The sequence below is a fragment of the Excalfactoria chinensis genome, chromosome 5 (genome assembly GCF_039878825.1).
Source record: "Excalfactoria chinensis isolate bCotChi1 chromosome 5, bCotChi1.hap2, whole genome shotgun sequence".
Classification (NCBI taxonomy): Eukaryota; Metazoa; Chordata; class Aves; order Galliformes; family Phasianidae; genus Excalfactoria; species Excalfactoria chinensis.
This window is the reverse complement of record NC_092829.1, coordinates 31185829-31207055: the sequence shown is the minus strand read 5'-3', so window position 1 is coordinate 31207055 and position 21227 is coordinate 31185829. Positions and strand designations below refer to the sequence as shown.

The 21227-nt window shown below is 35.8% G+C and overlaps 1 protein-coding gene across 6 annotated transcripts in view; it reads right to left on the bottom strand.

Moving 5' to 3' along the window:
* Positions 1-21227, bottom strand: part of SIPA1L1 (signal induced proliferation associated 1 like 1) — a 187249-nt gene that overhangs the window by 39400 nt on the left and 126622 nt on the right. For all 6 annotated transcript variants that reach the window (XM_072339363.1, XM_072339362.1, XM_072339367.1 and 3 more), the window contains 5 exons: positions 15990-16164; positions 8557-8660; positions 6991-7148; positions 3536-4112; positions 2235-2509 (listed from right to left, as the gene is read on the bottom strand). In XM_072339363.1, the coding sequence (XP_072195464.1) occupies positions 2235-2509; positions 3536-4112; positions 6991-7148; positions 8557-8660; positions 15990-16164 (1289 nt within the window). The remainder of the gene's footprint in view (positions 1-2234; positions 2510-3535; positions 4113-6990; positions 7149-8556; positions 8661-15989; positions 16165-21227) is intronic.

Here is a 21227-nt window from a genome sequence, read left to right as displayed (position 1 = left end):
ACCTACAAAATTAACTCAGCAGTTAGAAGGCACAAGTTGTGTTTCTGAATCACATGAAGTTCAACTTGACCTGAAAGGAAATCAGTCAGTGCGATATGAAACACTGTAAGTTAAAAGGAGGTGATCAGGAAATTCATATTCAAAGTCCATTTGCTATGTAACGAAAATGACAACACCCCTCTTTTTTTGTAGACATTTTTATAGTTGGAAAAGCAAGAACACAACTCCCACTTGTTGCTCTGTCATCAGCTTCCAGGCCAGCCAACAATTTCAATGGCAATGTTTTAATGATTATTATATTTAAATAGAGATATAACCTTAATAAGGTTTGCTTATGTGCAGTGCGTTAGTCTGTGGGGATCAGAGTATTTGGGTGTGGGGTTTTTGGTTTTGTTTTTTATCTGCTACCAATCTTGCATATGTGACTGCTAGCAAGCAATCTCATCTAACTGCATCCCTGTTCTTCCTCCAACTTTATGTCAATCAATTTATTTGGACAGGAATTGCTTCTCATGTGAATGTATTATACCAATTTTTGTTTTATTTATGGTCTGTATAAGCTACGGTAGTAGATATACTAAAATACTAAATGATCTCCAGAGGACACAGTGGAAGGACACAAGCTTTGAAAAATTGATTGCCAAAGAGATAATGATTTGTGCAAAGATTAAGCCAAATCTTCAACAATACATGCAGGATAGGCACTAATTCAATACACAGTTCCTAAATCTTAATGATTTTGGATAAAGCAAGAAGGAAAAACAATTACTTCCAAAAACTTTATAATTAGGTAATAAGCTACTACGAAAATTTGTTCACTACAAGACAACAAAACCCATGGCTGCTGAGAACAGTATTTCTAAAAGTGCAGTAATTTCTCTTCCCGCTGTGCGTACGGATACACAAATGCTAAGCCTGCTTTTGGCTACACTTAATTTAGTTCAGAAATAATAGGATCTGTGCTTTCCATGCAGAATTTTCTGCTCTAATCCTTTTGCTATGATTGCAGCTGAACATTCCATTTGCTTGGGCTACTAAATACTGTACAAAAGCTTTCCAAATACCTCATGGATGACCTTATGCTACTGTGCATTTTAATCCCTGACATATTCAATTTTCCACCAACAGCTAGGGGACAAATAAAACTTCTTTCTCATTTGCTACCAGTTACAACAGGGTTTAGATTGGCTCACAGTAAAAACAAATATGGATTATTCTAGCTTTTACATAAATATAATGTCTTTGCTTGAAGATGTATTTTTGACTTAATGTAACAAATGTACATTTAGGTTCAACTACAATGTTCCTAACTATAAAATGATTAAAGATCTATCTCTGTGAAGATACTATCTGATTAGAACACAGCAGTGCAAAACCTACTCTCTGACTGAAAGGAATGTGTTGATCTTTTGTAACTGTACATGTTTTTCCTTAGCAGATCTAACATAAATCTTGAGCTAGTCACTGGGCAAATTTAGTCGATCAAAGATTATCCCATTTTACTCGTATAGCTTTTACAAGAAATAAATACAAGATGCTGGGCATGTGGTCGAACACTACAGACAACTAAAGAGTTCAGGGGGACCATGAAAAGTTACAAAAAACCTTTAGGTACTATGAGTTCTGGAAAGATGTAGACAATATATAATTTAGGAATAAAAGCATGTTTTAATGCTTATTTCTGACCAAACTACATTTAAAACCTGTAAGAGTAAAAATATAGTTAATACAGGCCTCAAGATAACAAGGATTGGAAGTTAGAAAGATGCAGCAAGATCTATGGAGTGGAAAAAAAACTGCAATTTAGAGGAATTTCTCGGCTTGGATCCACAGGTTTGAAAGACTCTGGTGCCTAACTTAACTCGTTAAAGGAGAAAACTATATGTCTATTCATAGCTTTCCAGAGCTACAATCCAGAGACTCTAAAATGTAGTTATTTTGATACATACAAATGCACAGTTCTCTATATGTTGTTTGATTTCCACATGTAGCTTAAAGGATACATATGTTTATTTTGACGTTTTATTAAGCAGCAGCATACAATAAATATTTTGCAGGGCCCAGAATATGAGAAATTTTCCTTAGCTTTTCTTCCACCTTACAACTCTGGATGCTATCTTATAGCCACGCAGTGGTTTCTGAAGGTTAACACTTATTCTCCAGCATTTCCCCCACCTCCACCATCCCCCAATGCAAAATATAATTTCTGACTAGATGTAGCCATCACACAATACCTGCGTGGTGTGCAGTCCTCATATGGAGGGACAATGACGACCTTCACTGTTACTGATGTCCTCAGAAGATCAATCATTTGCTCGTGGCTCAGAGTGGCTACAGCCACCTTACAGATTTCCACCAGCCTGCTACCCTGTCGCAGTCCTGCCTGCCACGCATACCCATAGGGCTCGACATCTGCCACAATGCCTTCATAGTTTACATGGAAGCCAAGCTGACCCAGACCGTTCCTACGCAGAGTCATCTCCACTGTTTCACATCCCTTAGTCACAAGCTGTGGATTGAAACAGGAAATTTAAGGATTAGGACATTAATAGTACACAATAAGGGAAAATATGCATCCAAGTCCTGGGTACACAGTCAATTGAAAAGATCTCATCACTCAAACTGGCATTTTCAGTAGTCTGGTAATCCATGTTTTGCCTCAAAATTTTTACCAAAACCACAGGAATTTTAGGAAAAAAAAACACAGCAGCTCACAACAGATAACACATGGATTTAGACAAGTGTCTCTATTTTATTGTAATCAATTTGGTAACTAGACAACCGTGCTATGCATTTCCAGCTGATTTTGTAAACTGCAAGTTTACGTTCAAACAGAATAATAATATGGCATAAAATACTGGACACAGTAAACTGTAATCCATGCCAACTTGTCTGTCTACCATGAACATGAATACAGTTAAGAATAATTTAACAAGATATATTTTTCCCTTTTTCCTGGTCATTTTACAACTACAGCTATGAAATTACAGGAAAGATGGTGAAATACAACACATCCTTTCATGACTTAATTGGATAAAAAATAAGCATAGACAGATGTTTTATATAAAGACACTATGATTCACTGTGTTTTTATTTTATCATATCATATTGAGAGAATATCTTAAGCTTGCAATACAAATTAGGACTACACCCTGCTAGCACATTACTAAGACAAAGATATTAGAGTTTCATTTGAAACAAGTGCTGGAGAAAAATAAGGAAAACCCTACAAAAGAAAAATGATGATATCAGTATCTATTGTGCAGGATCAATTTGTGCATGTGAAATCCCTCTTTTCTTGTTTTATTTATTTTTTAATATGGAGACTACTGTCAGAGCCAGTTGATGTTGGTTGGTAAACTGACGTCAGATCAATAAGGGATTTTGAGAAAAAAAAGCAGGAAAGTCTCCATAGATTTAACAATTAACAATTAGGACGGCATCAGGTATCCCAAACACTGATGTAACTCCGAAGCCTTTGTGGTGGAGTAAGATGAGAAAGGAAAGAGAAATCAAACAAGAGACACATTCTAACCTCCAGCCTTTTGACGATCTCTTTGATGTCATCAATGTTGCTGATGAAGCTCTCCAAAGAAACGCATTCACCTCTCTCATAGAATATCTTTATATTCGTGTCCGTCGAAGTCCAACCTATTACATCTCGACAGGAGCAATTAAACACCACACTTTTTGTGTCCTGTTCAATGAGGACTACAAACTCATTAGAGACACCTAGGAGACAGTCTATTTCCATACCCTTGCTGTAGTCTTTTGCATGGACACTCCACACAATAGCACCAGAGCTATAGATCTCTGCTCCTGGATAAGGTTTGGACTTTTCTTTCTTTTTTGAAGCAAGTGAGATGAAGGGAAATTTCCCAGAAGGGTCAATAGGTGTGTTGGTGACATTCTTCTCTGCCAAGTCTTTCAAGTATTCTTGACGGGTCCTGGTGGCCATTGCACGAAACTTTTCTGATTTGTGAGCAGCATTCTCTGCATTAATGACTTTGGCTAGTAAGAAGTCCCTGAACACATTTGATTTAGGAAATGTGACGCCTTTTGGAATAGGTGGTCCAAAGGATGGTACATCTCTGGATCTTGTTACAGCAACACTAAAAGAAATACAGAAACAAGGAAAAAGCAGAGAGTTTCACTGTATGTGAATTCAGCACTTTTTGAACACATAAATATATTTCCCTTTTTCCATAACCCCCAAATGTTTTTCTTTTTTTCTCAGTAATGTACCCATATTTACATTTTAATCTTGCCAGTGTGTAGACAATGTCTCCCTTCTCATATGAGCAGAAGGCCAATTATTTCTGCATCTAGGAATTTTTTTGAGCCATCCTCAGTATCTCAGCTTAAAGAGAACTTTAGATGCAAAATCCTGCACTTCTTGGGGCAGGGGAGTTAGGAGGGGTAAAATAATCAGTCTGATACTATAGTTCTGATTCTTGTACCTTTTCATTATAACCAAAAATTTCTGACATGTTCTATTACTCCAGCCTATAATTTAGGCAATTAACTTGCTGAAAGGCTCATTCACACGGTAGCCTGTCCTAAGTATAGATCAACTGCACTGAAACAGCTTTGTAAGAACTACAATCTATCAGTTCTAACCTAGCATATCTAGGTCAAAATACGAAAAACCATTAAGTAATTTTGGTCAAAATATCATGGTAATGGAGTTTTTATGAAGAAAATAAAAACCTGGAAATATACTAGAAGTGTACATGATGGTTCACTCTGAAGGTTGGCCATTATTAATTTTACTCTTTATTCTAACCTGACTCCTTCAACACAATTACTGAAAGCCTCAAGTGAGTTATTTTGACAGAGAAGCCAGGCTTCTGAAATATTCTTTATCTTAGGTGGGAGGGAAGATCACTGGCAAAGACAGTGCTTAATTTTATTCCTTCTGTGCAGTTCCTTATATAAATTCCAGTACAATTTTATGCCACATTGCTTCCTGTTTAGTCTAGAATTATGATCAATGAGCCTGTTCCCAACAATCCATTGAAAAGAGGTCAAACTTACTTTGAAAACTTTCCTAGAAAAACTTTTCATAATGGAATTCTATAAATTTAAATCAAGTGTTTGTACCAAGAGGATTAAAAAAAAAAAAAAGGAAAAAAAAAGAGTTGAAAGGACTTTAAAGACAGTACACAGAACATATAATGCACTGTCAGTATCCATCTCATCTGTCAGTCTCATCTGTGTACAAGACTGAAGGCAAACATGCACAAAGAATATCACAAAACTGGCACCTATCACCTAGCCAATCCTAAAATCAACACTGCCACTCTAAATTTTTTCCCTCCCCTATACCTCTCTCCTCTCCTTAAAATCCAGGTCTGTATCACTAAAGCTTAAAGCTTTCAAACAATTTTATTCACTGCTAGTAATTAGTAAGATTCTAGCCTTTTTAGTTTCAAGCACTTGAAAAAATAAAAAAAGAGACATGAAAGCCTTTAGAGGCTAGATGTAGAGCCCTGAGAGATTTAAATTTATTATAGTATAAAGAGTATAAATCTTTACCATGCTCTATATAATGAGAAAACATGAAACCATGAGCCACAGTATTTAAAAGAGCTGGCAAATGCAGATCCGTGTCTGTGTTTATAAACATACAAATTCAGATGGAAAATGCATTTGTAGTCCTTGTGGATTTCCTAGGATTTCTTACTTTTAATTTCCCTCAAAGTCAGACTCTGACAAAATAAGAGCTGAAACGTGTCTTAAAATTTAAGAACACGTTGTGTCCACATAAGCCAAGTAGCAGTTTGTCTTCAGAAGTACAACTCAAAATGAGAGATGGAAGCAAACTAAAAAACCAAGCAACCTCTCAAACATTCTAACTGATATGATTCACTGTTTGTAATCTTTTAGTATAAAGGGTCAGAAAACAATCTCAAGATTAAAGAAGTCCATCCAGTTAGATAAAGTCAACAGCCTGTCTTACAGCAAGTGTCAATATAAACATGCTTACTCCAGAAAAAAATAATTCATAGAATCACCAAGGTTGGAAAAGACCTAAAAGATCATCTAGTCCATCCGTTCACCTATTACTAATAGCTCCCAATCCGAGCATTGCTCTTAGTACTGCTGCTTGAAGGAACATTGCCACAAGCTTGTGGGGAGGGAACTACCTTCAAACATTACCATAATTATGTGAAAAACATGAATATATCATCTCAAAGATACTGCACTCAACTGCCTTAGCTTGTCCTCTATCGACTGAAGAGACACAATTCAATTTCAGTATAAACAATTTTAAGGCTCCCTCATTTCCAGATGATTATTCTAAATCCACTGCTCTGACATTTCCTATTTTAAGTTAAAGACTTATATTTTAAAAATACACAAGAGTTCAGGGTGTTAATTTGGTTACAAAATTTACACTAAGCAGGAATCTCATTTTGCAGTTCCTTGTTATATGCCACTATCAATTAGCATTTTCTCTTTTAGTAACTCTAAGGTTACATTGAATTTTATTTGCTGCACAATGCTCTGCAATAGTATTTTCAGAAACTAATAAAGAGCTAAAGATATTTCAGACAAAATATTTCCAAGAACGTAGCTAGCTTCTGAAGGTTTACACATTTTTCTCACTGCATGTATTTTGAAAAGGGCATGTATGCTTACATGCCTAAATTATCTGCACAAAAAGTGCATTTGTAAAAATCAAAGAGGAAATATTCTTCTCAAATGCAGTTATGAAGCAAAATGAGAATGGAATTTTAAAATCATCCCTGAGTGCTTGACTAGAGAGAGCAAAATGACTACATCCATTTCCCCACTGAATGCAGCTCCATTAAATACTTATGCACGTCTACATACTTTATAAGAATCAATGTTCTAAACTCACATATCCCAAAACCTCCTTAACCTCAACCTGTCATCATGTTTTTCTACATGAGAATTTAAAAGAGGAGTTACACCTCTCTCTGCAATCAGTCCCATGTTCTCAGTGAAACCAGTGACAGCTACCTGTAACAAACACTGTCGGTACAAGGACCGTGTACTCTCACGATGACAAAGACGTGCTGGAAGTGAGATCGAATGTTCTTTGGGCTGAATGGTTGCGCTCCAGGCTCCTGGAAAACTATCGTCACAATATCATTTCCAATATGTCGCTTTCTCAGAAGCTAAAAAAGAAAAGATAAAATAAAGGAAGCACATATTAAAACTTTTCTCGCAATTTTAAAAGTTTCAGCGTGTTTTTTTCTATTACTGTTGTTCATTTCTGTATTTCAAGCTGAAAAGCAAAACTGTCGATGACACAAGTAGCATAATGTACGTTATTCATCTAATGATTTTCAGGAACAGGCATCTTCATGACAATTCACTTCTACATGTAATCTACAGAAAGGTCTTGTTAGAGAAAATTTTAAGCCAAACGGAAACATGAACAACAACAACAAACACCTGGTAGTGTGTAATTGGAGTCACTGATCAGCAACACATGGAAGCTGGAAAACATTTCCCACTTCACACATTTCTACAAGGTTCAATTTCAAGTTAAAATTGTTGCTGTTAAGACAGACTATGATAATTATCTGATAAGACTTTCAGTAAATTTAAGACTACAGTAAATAAGAAAGTTAAATTGTAGCATAGTATTTACTATATAAAAGGGAGCTATAAAGAATGCTGTGTTTTTTTTTATCGTTAAAGGAAATCTCATTTTTATTTGCAGAAACAAACTAAATCTTTAGAATAAAATGAACACACATCATACTCAGCAAGATACTCTAGTATAAAACATGAAAAATGTAATGAACATCATTCAAACGTATCGGAAGGGGAATTCACATGGAAACAGGGCACTCAGATTAACTTCTCAGTTCCTGAAAAAGGCATCACGGGATCCTCACTGGTCTCTGGTTTCTCTCTCAGGTAAAGGAAAATGTCACTATTTCTCTCTATAAATAATGTGATAGCCTCAAATTAAACATCTTATTAAACTATCCAAGGAAAGCAAAGGAAGAAACAATTCTTTTGCGTGTGCTGCTTTTATCAATCACCTGATTGATTTGTTTCTCTCTCCTTTTAAAGACCAGGAACTGTGAAGTAACAAAACAGGTCAGCCTGCAAACTTCCTCAGTATATTAAAAAAATATAAAAATAAAAGAAAACACATTTGTTTCACTCATATCTTTTTTAAAGTGGCTTCACAGTGTTCTGGACTTCCACTTGTCACCTCTGATTCTGCACACATTACTGTTTGCTGAATCAAAGTCTGACTGACCTTGTTGAACAAAAGGCTGAAAACTGTTATGCACATATGTAATATAAAAGACACTACTGACACTGTAACATAAATATTTTCATTTCAAGTTTTACTAAATTATGCATAATGAGATAGAAAACAGTCCCATGGAGAAAAATCTAGCCAGACCCGCAGTGTGCCTACAATGACCTGCCTTGCCCATCTAACGCAGATGGCCAGTGCCTTTATTGTTAGTAACAAATAACATTTGTCACAATTATTCATTACTTCACCTACTTTTGAGACAGGAAAAATTAATTGTAATCAGTCCTGGACCATCTCACCTGCTGTTTGTTGTTTGGAGTATATGGCAACATAGTAGAAACATGGAACATGATTTCATAGTCCTTGTACGTTGTATATAGAGAGTGAGTACCTGTTGAATCAGCTTCAGTTAAAGAAAGAGAAAATAAGAACATTATTAAAAAACAAGTTCCAAATAAGGTTTCATTACTATCAATCAAAATCAACAGACAAGACAAGAATTCCTATCCATCCTCAATCCTAGCTTACATGAACGCAAATAAAAACTTAGCTAGAATTTGTTCACCTGTCAAAGCAAAATGACACATATAGGCTGCATGTATAATTTGACATACTTTTGTCAGTGATGAGTTTGCTAGGAATAGAGAATTTTTCCCAGAATATTGTGAAAAAAGTCTATTTAAGCAGAAAAAAATGATAAACATGGAGAAGAAACAGAAACCATATATATACAAATGTAGGTGGGTATAAGCCTACAGAAACACATGCAGTATTAACATATGTATATCAGTGCTAGGTACTGAGATAGAGTAATGCAATAAGAAAACAAAAAAGGCATTCCTCACAGAGAATGCATTACTTTACATATGACAAAGTAAACTAAAACTTTCCTACTTCGTGTTAAACTATGAGAACATTCTGGCTTCATTTAGTGGGCCACCTGGATATGAATGGTTAGAAAGTCACTTCCTCATTATTTGGGTGCTGCTTTTGTACCCTTTGGAGATTCACATCTAAAATAGCTGTATTGATTTGAATTTTCTTGTTTCTTTTTTTGAGGCATCACTTCTAAAAATTATGCTTATTATTTATAGAGCGGTGGAGAGTGAGATTAGAACCCAACTCTGTCAATGTCTCATCCAGAAATGGAGAAGTACTTTTGCAGAGCACTAAGGAACCAGAATAAACCAACAGCCAACTTTCAGAGTAGATGGAAAATAAAATACATTTTGGTATGTGGGGGGATTCTTTCTTTGGAAAAGGTTTGTAATATGTTCATTGATATTCTGGAAATTATAGATGAGTAACAAGATGTAACCATTTTCAGATGAACCACCTAGCATCTCAAGCTAATTAGAATGAAACAGACTGGTACAGAATGGGGAGAGGACTTCAACGGGTGCTGTGATCTCACGTGTAACTAGCAATGGACATACGACACGCAACATGAAAAAGAACAGAACGGGTTATTTTAAACATAAATTCCAGGAATGGTTATTTTAAACATAAATTCCAGGAATCTGAATTTACTGTAGTGAGTCAGAAAAAGCCTTCGCTAAAAATGGTATAAAATGGAAAAGAACAGTCAAAACAAATTGTTTGCATGCGTATAAGATAAGGATGGAAAAAGCCCACAACAGTGACATTACACTGCTGGTACACTCGCTATTTTAAAAGTTACGGATGCAATAGAAGGAATTCACAAACAGGTCACAAAAATAATCATACGTGAATGGAGATGCTTTAATGTGGAGAGAAAATTAGGACTACAAAATTTAGAAGGAAAAACAAGAAGAAGGGGAAAACATTAAAGTTCATGAAGTGTTAGTTAAAGACAGCACTTCATTACAGACAAACACATAAATACAAAAAACACAAAAAAACAAAAAAAAAAAACCAAAAAAAAATTGAAAATATTCATTTAATTTACAATGCAACACATTTTACAGCTGAAATAGTAAATATACTCCATTATATATAATGGCTACACACAGCACAAAAAGCCAGGTTTCAAACAGAATTTTAGAAGTAATTCATTTACATATAGAAAAAAACATCCTGCATATCTGAAGCTGTAATGTAAACATGTTACTACTTTATACAATCTCAGCCATTTACAGCTAAAACAAAAAGCGGATAAGCCTTTAAATAGCACACGTTGGAATATTTCACATTAGCAGAGCTCATGCTACTAAGGAAATGATGGTTTGTGAAGTATTTACAATAATGTGCACTGATTATTTATATAAGTTTTGGGTATAAACTTTGACTTAAACTTTTGTTTTCCTATCAAATTTGGAAAAATAAAGGTAGAATTGCTTTCAGTTGAAAACTGCAACATCACCTGTAAAATGAAATGCAAAAATTTCTACATCATAGATGGCATAGAGATTTTGCATTTGTAAATAATCTGTATTTAATAAAAAAGGGGGGAAAAAAAAAAAAAAAAGCAAATGTTTTTCTGGAATCTTACAAAAAACTCAGTAAATGCATCAACGAGTTTGAGCTCTCTTCTTCAACACACACTACCATAAAAAACAAACAAACAAACAGCTAACTGCTGAATATTTTCTTTTTCATGCTAATTACAAAAGCAGAAGTGGAGTCATTTCATCTTGTGCTCCGTCTGCAGCAGCCTGCATCATCTGCTTGATCACTACAGTGCTTGCTGAAGGAGGCAGATGCACTTGAAAGTCACCCAAACATCAATGTTCCTCCATACTCATTGTTTTTCCTTCCCTTAGTATGCAATTTTGTACATAATCTTTGATAGGGCCAACAGAAATATCAAAGAGAATGCAGAGGGATGATGGGCATTCTAACCCATTATTAAAAATAGTACTTTAGAACAACAAACATGGGTTCAAGCCAAACCTCCAACTTTCATGAATGGAGTTTGCTGAGGGCAGAAAAGGATCTTTTCTTTGTTGTCCTACCCACCTCAAAGTGCACAGAAAAGTCACAACAGTATTGGTTCTGCAAATTCAGTAAGATACTATCCTAAAAACGGAACTATTCCTGTAAATCTGCAAGAACTCCACAGCTTATAAATCCCTCCTTTTCAAAGTTAATATAAACAGAAGTCCATAACCAGTACAGACTTGTGCATCTTCTTCACCCTTCACATTTCTTTGTTCTTACAAGACCAGAATACTTCTACTGCTTCTACTGAAGCACAATAGAATGATTGCTGAGATTTGCTTGAAATGAAGTTACTGCCATTGGGCAGTGGAATAGTATTCATTATTCCAAGGTGGGAACTCAGTCAACTCTGCAATTGCCTTTAATTCCCTGTATATAACAGAGGCCTGAGGGTTCTACAGATTCACAAGTAACTTTTTTACATCGAGGACATGCTTTCTTGTCACCTGTTTATGGTGCATCCATGGATGTTGTATTCTCAGTCCTGTCCGAGTATTGGGTATGCTTACTGAGCTGCAAATCTTTTCCTTCCACCATTAAAAATCCATCCCATTGGTCTGTATTTCCAATGCTTTTTTAGTTATCCCACAAGGACTGTTTTAACAGGATCCAATTTATATGATTTTTGCAATATGAACAGTGCCCAAAATCATTACTGACAAAAATCATTGATAAACTGAAGCAGAACCTTACTGAAGCCACATGACTTTGCCAGAATGCTCCTACAGCAGCTTTTCAAAACTGTACACTAAAAAAGCAGGAAGGGTAGAAAACCCAGCTCAGTATTTAGAAGGAAAACACAATGCAAAGAATTGTAGGTAAACGAAAACTAAATGATACCATTTGGGCAGGAAAAAGAACAGTCATTACTACAAACTGCAGCAGCACTCAGAAGAGAGAAGCACAAGAACTAAATGTTTCGAACCTTCATATTGCTCCCATTTACATCTGCTGTCAAGATGTCCTGATTTATTCCTTATTTCTCCTAGTTATTGGCCCAGCATCAGCACCTTTCTCTTTTTAAAACAATCCGGGAATGTTTCATTTATTATTATTATTATTTATTTATTACCTCTAGACTCCCAGTGAATGTCTCAGACCCACTATTCTTTCTTACAAATTGCTGCAAAGAAGTGCATGGTAATCTGTTTAATTCATTAGAAACATTCCTGTTTATTGAAAAAACCTGATTCGAACACCAGCTTGAAGCTCATTCATTCCCTACATTTTCCACCTATTTAATATATTCTATGCTGGTTTAATATTCTTCCAGATTTAAACAAAAATTAATGGAATAAAAACATCTAATACAAAACGCTATCATTATCAGCTAAGCTGATAAACTCATCAAGCGGATTTTTCATGGACTCTTCCAACTCATATTATCTCCTTTATTTCCTGCACCACAGGCACCGTGACACTGCTAAACAGCAGCTCAGGTTACCAGGCCCATTATCATCCGGCTGCTTCAATTCACTATTTTAAAATACTGAGAAGTAAGACTGAGCGAGGGGGATGGAAATAACGCATGTGCTACAACTGGAAAATCAAACCAAATGACTGAAGTTACAATTTCAAAGATTACCGTGGTGTTCGTTACTTTAAAGTGATGCCTATAAAACTTCCTAGCAACTGTGGGAGAGATGACATTTTCAAGCTCTATTTCCTATCCAAAGTCTTCAGGCAGCCAGAAGATAGATTGTTTCCCCTGCGGTAATGCTAGAAACACACAAACAGAACTTTAAAAGTAGCAGTTCTTTTTCACCGTTGCACTGGCAGAGATCCAAAGCTAAAACTCCTACAGGATCCAATATACTTAAATAGCCTTTCCGTTAATAGGATGAGTAAGATCCCTTCTTCCAAAAGTTGGCACTGTTACAGATGCTTACCAATTAAGCCCATAATTCTAAAAGTCTCTAAGAATGACAGTTCTGAAATTGTATTTCATTATAGCAATTTTACTTCTCCTAATTTGCATAGAATACAAAAGTTTTGCGAGTTTTTCTGAAGTAGATACAGAAATCAGATTCTCCCCACACCGAGAAAGTCCTCCACACTGTCTCACATCATGCATCTGTTTTTTCTAGGTTGCAAAGTATTGCAAAAGCACAGAAAGTGGCAAAGCAGCCCACACAGCTCTGACCTTTTGTGCAAGTTGATGAACAATCATCTGTTTTTTAAAAGCATCTTTACCATCAGCCGTGCTGGCATGAAAACAGAAGTTTTATTCAGGAAAATGTCCTGAATAACTATACACAGTGGTAGCATAAGAAATACTTCATGAAAGTGGTCTCTAGCAACACGAGAGCGCAGAAATAGAAGAGAGAGAAGCTAGCTTCCTAGTCTGTGGGCCTCTGTATACCACAAAAATTGCAACAAAATCCTATAAACCCAAGTCATGGCAAAACCACAACCTCTGTTCCACAGGCTTTCCATATGAAGACAAGTGCAGAAAAGACAGGTCAGTTACTTAGGACAACTATCAAATATGCACAGCCTGCATGCATTCTGCTGTTTACCTATTTTCCATATGTGAGATTCTGAATTCTGACCTGAAGGCCACCTCTGGACTTAATCGTCTTGCCACCAAAAATGTTACAGAGAAACAAGAAGCAAGTACAAACAGCCTTTCATCTCTTCCTCAGCTGAGAATGCAGATCTTTGGAAATGATAGCAGCAGAAATCTGCAATGATGCGCTTTTCAACACACAGCTGGTCTTGAGCAGGAGGAACTCAGCTCCTCAGCCACCTGCAAGTCCTCAGCACTGGCACATTGCGCCTGCTTGAGGTTCTAGCCAGCTCATGATGCAGGATAGCACGCTGCAGATAGCAAAGACCTGGCTATACTACTGTGAACCAGCAGGGGCTCCCAAAGCAGCTCCTTCTGTTACACCGGGTACTTCAGCTCCTAACAAAATACCAAGAAATAAAACTCCCACCAAAACTCCAGGATAAACCTGATTTTAATTACACTCCCACTCAATTCATATAGATGTCCTTAGGCTGATCAGTATGCCTCACACGGCTTTCTGTCCCACTCTCAAGGAGACAGGGTTCTGAGACTGTCATTTAACAAGAAATACAAAGAAAGTTTTGTTTTTTTTTCTTCTATCACTGGGCAGCTATCCCCAGCATTGTCTTCCTCCCTGTGCTGCTGCTTCTTAATGCTGTATCAAGTTAAATAATCACTTAATTATAGCAGTCCCAAGTTTACTTCACTAAATGTTTAGTAAAGGCTGGAAACCTTCAGCTAAGTCGACATTTCTTCTTAACAGTCTGTGTCTACACAGAAAACACAATAACAGTTCCCAAATAAAGCTATCCAAAGAGCTTCAAAAACATTTATCTTCCTCCATTTCCATGTCCACCAAATAGGTGTATATTATTGTACACTGAAAAATAAAAATTGAGAAAACATTTTCCCCAAGTCAGAAGGGATGAGAAGAAACTAAAACACTGCTGGAAAATTCTGCTGCTTAAGAGAAAACATCAAAAATGTACATAAGACAGATGCAGCTTTCATAGTCCATCTGATTAGATGAATCAACTCCTCTCATCATACGGCATTTCTTGTGCTAGAAACCAATGTGTGGACTGTCACCAAAGAAGCTGGTAATAACAGTCCAAAGTTTCTTTTTCAGACGTCTTACAAAAACTAAACCAAAAAAAAAAAAAAAAAAAAAAAAAAAGGAAGACACCATTTTAGTGTATCTACTAAAAGTAAAAAGGAGGTTACAATATAAAGTCAGAAACTATGAAATCGGGAATAATATTTTTGTTTTTCTGTACCTTTTGATTTTTGACTTGGCTCATTTTTACGACAAACTAACACTTCAGAGATGCAAAAAAGGAAACGGAATCCTACAATATAATGTATGATGTACCTCCAGTAAAGGAAGGAAAATGCTAAAGAACCTGTCCTGGACCCCATTTGAAATAGTAGTTACAGCCACTAAAATTAATGAGAGTGTATTCAAATTGAGATAAGTGCAAAAGTAAGTTACGAGGTAATAATCTGCATGGGCAAAGTAGAGAAATCCACATCTCCCAACCAATAAGAACAACGTGGCTATTAGGGTTAACATCAGTAAAGCATAGAGGAGACAATTGCAATATCTAAATGCACTCAAGGGAATAAATGCAACAAGGGAAATTCAAGTATTGCAACTAAGAGACGAAGCAGGCTCAATGGTAAACATGAGGAACAGGTATTAAATTTAATTTAAAACATAGCAAGTTTTCTAACCCTCAGAGTAGTGATGCTTAGGCTGGTCAAAAATAGCACTTGGGGATGGCAACAGGTTCCCGCAAGCACCAAACACATGAGGTAAAATGCTGAAATATTAAAGCAGAGCAATTTATTGCATTTCTGATAGGATAATCATGGAAAAAGCAGTTTTTGATGCACTGAAGTTGATGAATGCTTTTCTGCTCCCAAAACTTTTTGAGTCCATTCTTTAGCATTTCATTCATGAAATTCATGATATACCAACTGTTTTGATTATTCATTACACAATACAACAATGATGAATTTGCAATGGTGATAACAGTTCCATAGTCTACTAGTTTCTTGTTGCAGCTTTAGTGATAATTTCACACCAAATTAGTATGAAAGTCCAATAATTATCAAGACCCTGTGTGTATATGGGTCAATATACATAGTTGCTCTGCTTTCACTTTCAATACTGAACAAATTTCTTCCCATTGCAAAGAGCTTATAATTAACAATTCTATGGAAAAAAAAAAACAAAACAAAACAGTAACTATACTATGTATTTTGTTCACATAAGAGAAAAAAAAGACTCCTTACTCTTCGTATCCAGCTGAGCACGATACTTTTCAAATCCTTTGAGCCGAACTCGTTCTCCCAAGAGCTGAAGAAACTCTTCAAAAGCTGGACCTGCTGATTCATTATTGTACATTTCCTCTTCTGTGCTTTGCCCGGCTTTGCAGTACATGATACCCACCTTAAGTTGGTAACTTAACTGCAAAGAGAGAAATACAAAAGTTTTGTACGTATGACAAATGACATAATAACTTATTTACTGAATCCACTACACACTGTTTTTTATTAAACCCTTAATAAGCAAAGAAAGAAACACCAATGATTAGCCTAATTTCCAAAAGCTTTCACTGAAGTTCCTTATTTTCTGGAAGAAGACACTTCAGCTACCAAATGGTGCATGTCTTACACCAAGATACGTGACCTGACGGTATCAGCTGAAAAGCATCAGAATCTTGATTTGCACTCTTCAGCCTCTTCAGCTTGGTACTGTAGCTGCTGTTCAATGCTAAACCTCCCACAGAGAAAGCCAGGGCACAACACTCACTCATTTCTGTAACCAGTGATAAAATCAACAGTCTCTCATTTTAAAGAAAAGAGAAATTATTCACCGATTAGTGCATTCAACTATTAAACATGTTTAAAGAGTAAATTGCATTCATTGGCAGTAACAAAACAACTAAATAACACAGCAGAAACTAACCATGTGAAAGCAACCCATTTTTTAATCCAATTGCAATTTTAATCCTTCAACACATACTATTCCCACTGATTCCAAACTGATGCATACATAAAAGGGACCATAACTGCATCTTTTATGTCTGGACTACAGAAGAAGTCAGAGATGGAAAGAAAACAGTGCTAACAGCCACTTACTGACGCTTCCGTAAATGATTTCACATGCAGGAAATCTGAGTGGCTGAATGCAAAAGAGTTTTAGAGTTTGTGCATGTAGTGATACTACATAATCATTGTGGAGAAAGTAATTTCTTCTCTTACATTTGACTTTTTTGTAATCAAAGCTCGCATTTCAAAAAAACATAAAGTGTATCTGTCAGAACAGCATCTGAAGAACAGCTAAGAAAACCATCTAGAGATTGACAGGTATGCGCTATAGTTTACTGTGAAATGCTAACAGGTATTTGTAAAGCTACTGAAACTTATCTGAATATATTGTGATTTGCTCTGAAACTTCCTGTAATAGGTCACGAGACAACATTTTGGAGCTTGCTGAGGTGATGTGGACAGACTTAAATCAACTAAAATTTGTTAATTTTAACTTATTTTTTACAGTGGGACATTTTCAAAGCCCTCAGAATTGGTTCCGTTCTTTCTCTAAATGAAACACATTTTAAAATTTAAAATGAAAAATAAATAAAAATTAAAAGCACAATACTACCTAAAATGAATGGTGACAAAGTATCAGAAAACAAGCAAGGAAAGAAGAAAAGTAAAAGCTTTGTTACTCCTGCTGGAGAAATGGAGCACATGTAATGAGTCTCAGTTCTGGGCCACCTATGAAACATTCTTTCTTTTATCCTCTGATACAATAACTACTATAATTTTATCTTCTAAATATGTCTAATTCCTTTTATGAAAATACGAGTACAGCATATCTAGTACTTATACAATATCTATTACTTATTACTTATCAATCCCTTACTTGTGGAAGAAACGCTCACAGGCCAACTTCCAAAAATACAAGCGCACTTCCCACGTTATCAGCAGAGACCCTGACAGGCTATTCAGGAACACCCACTGTTCAGATATGTGCTGTTCTTCCTGCGGGAAACCCAATGGGTGAAGGTGCTTCTTGGAACCACGATGCTTCTGCTAATTGCAAGCTTCTAGAAATTTCACTCAAATCAGGACTAAGAAAACCATCCTCACCAAGCGCACCTAAGCTATTTAACTCTCAATTTCTCATGAAGATTTTCCAGAGCATAAACATAAAAGGGATCCTCTACTAACAGAAGCAATGAAAAGGCTGCCCCTTTGTACGCTTGAAAAGGTCAGCATGAAGTATTAAGGACCATGCTGAAAAAGTACAATACCTTATTACATTTGCTGAACTTAAAACCAACAAAATTCCTAAGGGCAATACAAGCTGCTATAGAAAAATAAAGCTCCACTGGAAGAATAACACTCAGCACCCTTACAACAACTTCTCCTTCTAAATCTAGGGTCTTTCAGAAGTATAACTCAAAATAAGAATGGAGTTGAAGGAAACAATACAGTGTGGTAAAGCTTTTGGAGAAGCAGCCTCATTTTAATTATCTAGAAGTATTCCCATATATAAATGTGGGGAAGAAGTGCACTTTCAGTATTTATCTAGCACCCTGTGAAAGACAGCAGAAAGCACATCTCAGATTTAACCAGTCAGCAATTTTATAATATAAATACAGAATTACATTAAAAGCCAAGTGACATAGCACAGTGTTTCCATTAATTCTGATTGGAATAAATCAGCACCTGTCCTGAGATTTTTAAATCATATTTGAATGCAAACCTGAAGTTACTATGAACTACGCATTCAAGAAAATTAGTAGATGCTAATTAGTCAGAAAGGTACCACTGCTATACCGAACGATTGGATTACTTCTTTATACAGAACCATTCAAAGAATGCATTTTAATAACATCAATAAAAAGAACAGCTAGGTGAGAGTAATGTGGGCTGTATGTAAAGAACAGCAGATGTTACACTGACATTACCAATCTGAGGGAAGTAAGGGACATGGAACTTGACATAAAACACCCGTACAAGAACTGAGGCAAGAAGAGCTCCTAGCCTCTGCAGTGTATCTCTGCAGAGATACAGTGTATCTGTTCTGATACTGGACATCATATTCAGTTCAGACATCTACTTTCTTAAGATTCTGAAAGATTAGTAGAGACAGAACTCAGTCATTAAAAAAATATACAAAATTCAGAGAAAATATGTTGCAGAACCTTGAAAAGCACAATCTGTTTAGTTTACCATAAACAAGACCAACAGATTATTTAATCACTGCATGCAAAAACCTTTGCTAAAAAAAAACCACCAAAAACCTCACACCAAAACTACTCAAGATGCAGCAGAGAAAAATATCAGAAGAAAAGTCAGAAACTGAAAGAAGATGGCTATAAATAAGTGCAAATTCATAAATATGAAAGCTAACAATTGCTTTAAAAATCTCGCTCAAATATTAAAATGATAGCCTAGCTTAATCAAAACTGCCAAATAAGTTTTATTAAAACATACAAATTTGTCTCAAGTGAGGGGTTATTGGGTGAAATTAACCAAAGTCAGGCTATGGTCACCTTATAGTCTTAACTCTTAGCAAAACCTCCCATTTGCTACATCAAATAGGCACCTGTTCATGTAGTAATGAAACACTTGTGACACACACAACAAGAAAAAGTGATAAACAGTCTGTGTACCTAATTAGCGTAGCAGCTGTTACCCAAATTTGTTTTAGCTTGGAATTGATAAAAATGCAGCTTCTAATTAGCACAGAGCGTGCTTATCTTTTTCTGTTGGAAGTGTCAAACTGCTTCATTACCACAAAAGCAGAAAGATACTTTGATGTAGAGAGTACATTTTTAACTACCACCTGCCCTTAATGATTTTCAAAGGTTTATTCAATAGGAAAAAATAAAAAATCAACCCTATACTACAACATAGTGCAGGTTGTAATGACTTACAGCACTCAGGGATATTTTCATCTTCAACTTTTGTAACTTTCTCAAGTAATTTTGCTAAAGAGCTTTTCTAATTAGGAATTCAATAGAAATATTTTCACAGTATATTTAAATTATCTTTATTATTATTATTATTATTATTTTCCCTTGAGAAAATTATCAGTATTATTTCAGATTTGAGGTTCTTGGCTGGCATTTCCATAAGGACCTTATATTAGAATCCAGCAGATCATTTCTAGAGCCGTCTTGGATTAAATTCCACCATTATTTCCATTGCTGAAAAGGAAACTTTGGGAAGAGACAGAGATATCCCTGGTTCAAATAGCCTGACAAACCTGCTTCTGGATGAAAAGCAGATTAGGTTTAAGTTCAAGGAATAAATCATTAACACCAAATACACTTTTGTAAAGACTGCTCTAATACCTTTCAGAGAAATACCTCAAACCTATTAGTTTCTGGCTGTGTGAAAATGGGAAGTTATACTGAATTTAAATTCCTAAAAATTCCTTTTTTCTTTCAGCATGCTTTTTAGTAAGCTCATCACTCCTCATCTTCAGACACCTGTAGGCTCATCACAGTGTCCTTTCAAGGAGCCACTAATCCGGGATGCTCAGCAGCCACCCAATTTCTTCTGCACATCATAGCATGCTCTTTCTGAAATAAATGAGCATGCAAAACTAACTAGAGGGCAGAAAGTTTAGCCTAAGATTTTCTTCCAGTAGGTATTTGAGGATTCTCTATCTTGCACAGAGCAGCTGACCAAATCACAATGGTAGTCACCAATACTTTTAGAACAGCCACGCTCTCCCCTTCGTGGTGCAGGTAGTTCAATCTTTTTCTATTACAGAATGGCTACATTTCAATGCCAGACTGACAGCAAGAATACTAACAGATTCCAGTTCTATGCAGAAAAGGCTGATTATAAGCAGCAAAAAAAGACCAGAAGACAGACACTAACTGACTCAGTATTCAAAATAGAGCTGTTAAACGTCACTGTCCAGATTTTTAATAATAAAACTCATGTTACACACAGGCTTTCATTTTGCTAGATCTAAGCTATATAGCTAATAAATCTTGGTTCCATTTTAAAAGAGAACAGGGGGCTACCACCCAACTGAAAATCATTTGCATGAAGAGGTTTAGAATATTTTGTCATATAATTTGTTTCAGAAAGGCAAAAAGATCCACAGTCTGCACACTATTGCAACGGTTGTGCCAAATACAACATTACTATATTACAACAAATCATTCAATGACTTTGGAGATTTCTATTTTCATTATAATAGCCATAACGAAGCTAGAGGAAAACAACTCTCTCTGCTCCATCTTTGAAAGACAATCACTTAATCTCTTTTAACGTAAATTAAAATGGACAACTGCCATAACATTACTATCAAATGTTAGCATATTTCATGCAGTGAGCTTGATTTTACTAAAACCAAATCTTTAGCAAAACTAGGGGGAAAAGACACGCAACTCTCCCGCAGACAAACTTTAATGGGGCATTTTAATAAACTCATTTGAATCATTTAAAACTGTAGGTAGTTTTGTAGTTTAAGACATTTTTCAACTTTGTACTTAC